Below are 5,310 nucleotides of genomic sequence, written 5' to 3'. Positions count from 1 at the left end.
TTGCACTCCTTTAAAGGTAACAACTTAAGAACCTGGGAAGAAGTAGTGGAAAAATTCTTAAAGAAGTACTTCCCAGAGTCAAAGACCGCGGAAGGAAAGATGGAGATTTCTTCTTTCCATCAATTCCCGGATGAATCCCTTAGCGAAGCACTAGACCATTTCCACAGATTGTTAAGAAAAACACCGACACACGGATATAGCGAGCCAGTACAGCTAAACATATTCATCGATGGCTTGCGGCCTCAATCTGAACAGCAACTTGATGCATCCGCAGGAGGGAAGATCAAACTGAAGACTTCCGAAGAAGCGATGGAGCTCATCGAGAACATGACGGCCAATGATCAAGCAATCCTTCGTGATCGTACCTATGTTCCCATGAAAAGAAGCCTCTTGGAACTCAGCACGCAGGATGAAACTTTGGCACAAAACAAGCTGTTGACGAGGCAGATAGAAGCCCTTACCAAAACCCTCAGCAAGCTGCCTCAACAATTACAAGCGGTAAGTTCTTCCCACTCTTCTGTTTTGCAGGTAGAAGGATGCCCCACATGCGGAGGAACCCATGAGCCTGGACAATGTGTAAGCTAACAAGACTCCTCTTGAGAAGTAAATTATATGGGCATACCGAATCATCACGGATTCTAGGGCTACAACCAGGGAAATTCATCCGGATTCCATCAAGGGGCAATAGGATTCAATCACGGTCCACCGAGAGTCAATCAAGGAAGAAACTTCACGCAAGGCTCTGGGTGGAGGAATCAAGGAAATCAATATAAGAAGCAAAGGAACCAACCACCATACCAACCACCTTACCAGCACCCTAGCCAAGGTCCGAATCAGCAAGAAAAGCCCACCAACGTAGAAGAACTGCTGCTGCAATTCATCCAGGAGACAAGATCACATCAAAAGAGCACGGACGCAGCCATTCAGAATCTGGAAGTTCAAATGGGCCAATTGGCACAAGACAAAGCCGAATGGCCCGCCAGAACTTTCGGGGCTAACACGGAGAAAAACCCTAAGAGAATGCAAGGCAGTGCTGACTCGAGGGCAGAGAAGAGCACAAGAGGAGGGTAAGGTTGAAGAAGAAGACCGGCCAGAGGACGAGAGGACAGAGACGCCAGAAGAAGAAAGGACAGAAGAAGAAGAGAATGTGGCATCACCACCTAAGACCAAGAGCCAGAGAGCAAGGGAAGCCAAGAAGGAAGAACCACCAGCCCTACCACAGGATCTCCCATATCCTATGGTACCTACCAAGAAGAACAAGGAGCGTTACTTTAGACGTTTCTTGGAAATATTCAAAGGGCTGGAAATCACCATGTCATTCGGGGAAGCCTTACAGCAGATGCCCCTCTACTCCAAATTTATGAAGGACATCCTCACCTAAAAAGGGAAGTACATTGACAACGAGAACATTGTGGTAGGGGACAACTGCAGTGCAATAATACAAAGGAAGCTACCCAAGAAGTTTAAGGACCCCGGAAGTGTTACCATCCCGTGCACCATTGGGAAGGAAGCGGTAAACAAGGCCCTCATTGATCTAGGAGCAAGTATCAATCTGATGCCCTTGTCAATGTGCAGAAGAATCGGGAATTTGAAGATAGATCCCACCAAGATGACGCTTCAACTAGCAGACCACTCGATCACAAGATCATACGGAGTGGTAGAAGATGTCTTGGTCAAGGTACGCCACTTCACTTTTCTGGTGGACTTTGTCATCATGGATATCAAAGAAGACACAGAGATTCCCCTTATCTTAGGCAGACCCTTCATGCTAACTGCCAACTATGTGGTGGATATGGGGAATGAGAACTTGGATTTTAGTATTGACAATCAGAAGATCACCTTTGACCTTTTCAAGGCAATGAAGTACCCACAGGAGGGTTGGAAGTGCTTCAGAATGGAGGAGATTGATAAGGAAGATGTCAGTATTCTTGAGACACCACAATCTTCGCTAGAGAAAGCAATGGTAAATGCTTTAGACTGTCTAACCAGTGAAGAGGAAGAAGATCTGAAGGCTTGCTTGGAAGACTTGGATCGACAAGACAGTATTCTTGAGGGAGAAGCCAGATTTGAGACGCTAGAGAAGGAAGTTCCTTCCGAGAAGAAGAAGAAGATAGAGTTGAAGATATTGCCCGATCAACTGAAGTATGTGTTCTTGGAGGAAGATAAACCTGTAGTGATCAGTAACGCACTCACAACAGAAGAGGAAAACAGGTAGGTAGATGTCCTCAAGAAACACAGGGAAGCAATTGGATGGCACATATCGGATCTCAAGGGAATTAGCCATACTTACTGCATGCACATGATAATGATGGAAAAGGACTACAAGCCAGTCCAACAACCCCAGAGGCGGCTGAATCCAATAATGAAGGAAGAGGTAAGAAAGGAGGTGCTCAAGCTCTTGGAGGCTGGGCTCATATACCCCATCTCTGACAGTGCTTGGGTAAGCCCAGTACAGGTGGTTCCCAAGAAAGGTGGAATGACAGTGGTACAAAATGAGAGGAATGACTTGATACCAACACAAACTGTCACTAGCTAGCGAATGTGTATTGACTATCACAAGCTGAATGAAGCTACACGGAAGGACCATTTCCCCTTACCTTTCATGGATCAGATGTTGGAGAGACTTGCAGGGCAGACATACTACTGTTTCTTGGATGGATACTCGGGATACAACCAGATCGCGGTAGACCCCAGAGATAAGGAGAAGACGACCTTTACATGCCCCTTTGGCGTCTTTGCTTACGGAAGGATGCCATTCGGGTTATGTAATGCACCAGCCACATTTCAGAGGTGCATGCTGGCCATTTTTTCAGACATGGTGGAGAAGAGCATCGAGGTATTTATGGATGACTTCTCGGTTTTTGGACCCTCATTTGACAACTATTTGAGAAACCTAGAGATGGTACTTCAGAGGTGCGTAGAGACTAACTTGGTACTAAACTGGGAAAAGTGTCATTTCATGGTTCGAGAGGGCATAGCCCTAGGCCACAAGATCTCAGCTAGAGGGATTGAGGTTGATCGGGCGAAGATAGACGTCATCGAGAAGCTGCCACCACCACTGAATGTTAAAGGTGTCAGAAGTTTCTTAGGGCATGCAGGTTTCTACAGGAGGTTTATCAAGGATTTCTCGAAGATTGCCAGGCCCTTAAGCAATCTGCCGAATAAGGACGTGGTTTTCAAGTTTGATGAAGAATGTTCAGCAGCATTTCAAACACTAAAGAATAAGCTCACCATTGCACCGATAATGATTGCACCCGACTGGAATAAAGATTTTGAACTAATGTGTGATGCCAGTGATTATGCAGTAGGAGCAGTTCTGGGTCAGAGGCACGACAAGGTATTTCACACCATCTATTATGCTAGCAAGGTCCTTAATGAAGCATAGTTGAATTATGCAACAACAAAAAAGGAGATGCTGACCATTGTCTTTGCCTTGGACAAGTTCAGGTCATACTTGATAGGGTTAAGGGTCACCATTTTCACAGATCATGCTGCCATCAAGGACCTGCTCGCCAAAACAGACTCAAAGTCGAGGTTGATTAGATGGGTCCTACTGTTACAAGAGTTTGACATCGTCATCAAGGACAAGAAAGGATCTGAGAATGTGGTAGCTGATCATCTATCTCGATTAAAGAATGAAGAAGTCACCAAGGAAGAACCAGAGGTAAAAGGTGAATTTCCTGATGAGTTTCTTTAGCAGGTTACCGCTAGACCTTGGTTTGCAGACATGGCTAATTACAAAGCCACGAGAGTCATTCCAAAGGAGTTTAATTGGATTCAAAGGAAAAAATTCTTGCACGATGCACGCTTCAATGTGTGGGATGATCCTCATTTGTTCAAGGCAGGAGTGGATAATTTATTAAGGAGATGTGTCACAAAGGAGGAAGCACGAAGCATTCTTTGGTATTGCCACAGTTCACCCAATGGCAGTCACCACAATGGGGATAGAACAGCAGCAAAAGTGCTACAATCAGGTTTTTTCTAGCCCTCTATTTTTAAAGATGCTTACGAGTTTGTGCGTTGTTGTGATAAATGCCAGAGAACAGGGGGGATATCTCGAAGAAATGAGATGCCTTTGCAGAATATCATGGAAGTAGAGATCTTTGACTGTTGAGGCATAGACTTCATGGGGTCCCTTCCTTCGTCATACAGGAATGTCTACATCTTGGTAGCTGTGGATTACGTCTCCAAATAGGTGGAAGCCATAGCCACGCCGAAGGACGATGCCAGGGTAGTGATCAAATTTATGAAGAAGAACATCTTTTCCCGTTTCGGAGTCCCACGAGTCTTGATTAGTGATGGGGGAACGCACTTCTGCAACAATCAGTTGAAGAAAGTCCTGGAGCACTATAATGTCCAACACAAGGTGGCCACACCTTATCACCCTCAGACGAATGGCCAAGCAGAAATTTCTAACAGGGAGCTCAAGCAAATCCTGGAGAAGACAGTTGCATCATCAAGAAAGGATTGGGCCTTGAAGCTCGATGACACTCTCTGGGCCAATAGGAGAGCGTTCAAGACTCCCATCGGCTTATCACCATTTCAGCTAGTGTATGGGAAGTCATGTCATTTACCAGTGGAGCTGGAGCACAAAGCATATTGGGCTCTCAAGTTGCTCAACTTTGACAACAACGCATGCGGGGAAAAGAGGAAGCTACAGCTGCTGGAATTAGAAGAGATGAGACTGAATGCCTACGTGTCATCCATAATTTATAAGCAAAAGATGAAGGCATATCATGATAAGAAGCTACAGAGGAAAGAATTCCATCCAGGGCAGTAGGTATTACTCTTTAACTCGAGGCTAAGGCTATTCCCAGGTAAGTTGAAGTCCAAGTGGTCAGGGCCGTTCATAATAAAAGAAGTCAGACCTCACGGAGCAGTAGAATTGGTTGACCCTAGAGAAGAGAACTTTGAGAAGAAATGGATTGTCAATGGACAGTGCTTGAAGCCTTATAACGGAGGACAACTAGAGCGATTGACGACCATCATCTACTTAAATGACCCTTGAGAAGGCCTACTGTCTAGCTAAAGACAATAAACTAAGCGTTGGTTGGGAGGCAACCCAACATATTTTGTAAAAATGTAGTTATTTTTATTTTATGTAAAAAAAAGAAGCCCAACAGGTGCAAATAGAAAACAGCAGGTGCAAAAAGCAAAGGCCCAGTAGGTGAAGTTAGCGATAGGAGGGGTGCCAATAGCAAAGGTGAAGTGGGCTGCAGGAAGCCACGCGCTTAGCGCGCGTCCGCGCGCTAAGCGCCCAAGTATGTTTTCAAAATTTGAATTTTAAATTCTGAGGGCAACCAAGGGGCG

General features: G+C 45.3%; 1 protein-coding gene across 1 annotated transcript; it reads left to right on the top strand.

Moving 5' to 3' along the window:
- Positions 1–3,727: 3,727 nt before the first annotated feature.
- LOC102666074 (uncharacterized) lies at positions 3,728–4,780 on the top strand. Its single transcript, XM_006577426.3, has 2 exons — positions 3,728–3,961; positions 4,196–4,780. The coding sequence occupies exons 1-2, from the start codon at positions 3,728–3,730 to the stop codon at positions 4,778–4,780; spliced, it is 819 nt and encodes a 272-aa protein (XP_006577489.1).
- The last annotated feature ends 530 nt before the right edge of the window (positions 4,781–5,310 follow it).

The sequence above is a fragment of the Glycine max genome, chromosome 3 (assembly GCF_000004515.6).
Source record: "Glycine max cultivar Williams 82 chromosome 3, Glycine_max_v4.0, whole genome shotgun sequence".
NCBI lineage: Eukaryota > Viridiplantae > Streptophyta > Magnoliopsida > Fabales > Fabaceae > Glycine > Glycine max.
This window is presented reverse-complemented; position numbering and strand designations above follow the sequence as displayed.

Excerpts from the sequence above, each read along its gene's own strand:
- LOC102666074 (XM_006577426.3), top strand. The coding sequence starts at position 3,728 with ATGGCTAATTACAAAGCCACGAGAGTCATTCCAAAGGAGTTTAATTGG. Across the intron at positions 3,962-4,195 it reads GGGATAGAACAGCAGCAAAA|GTGGAAGCCATAGCCACGCC; the intron begins GTGCTACAATCA and ends GTCTCCAAATAG.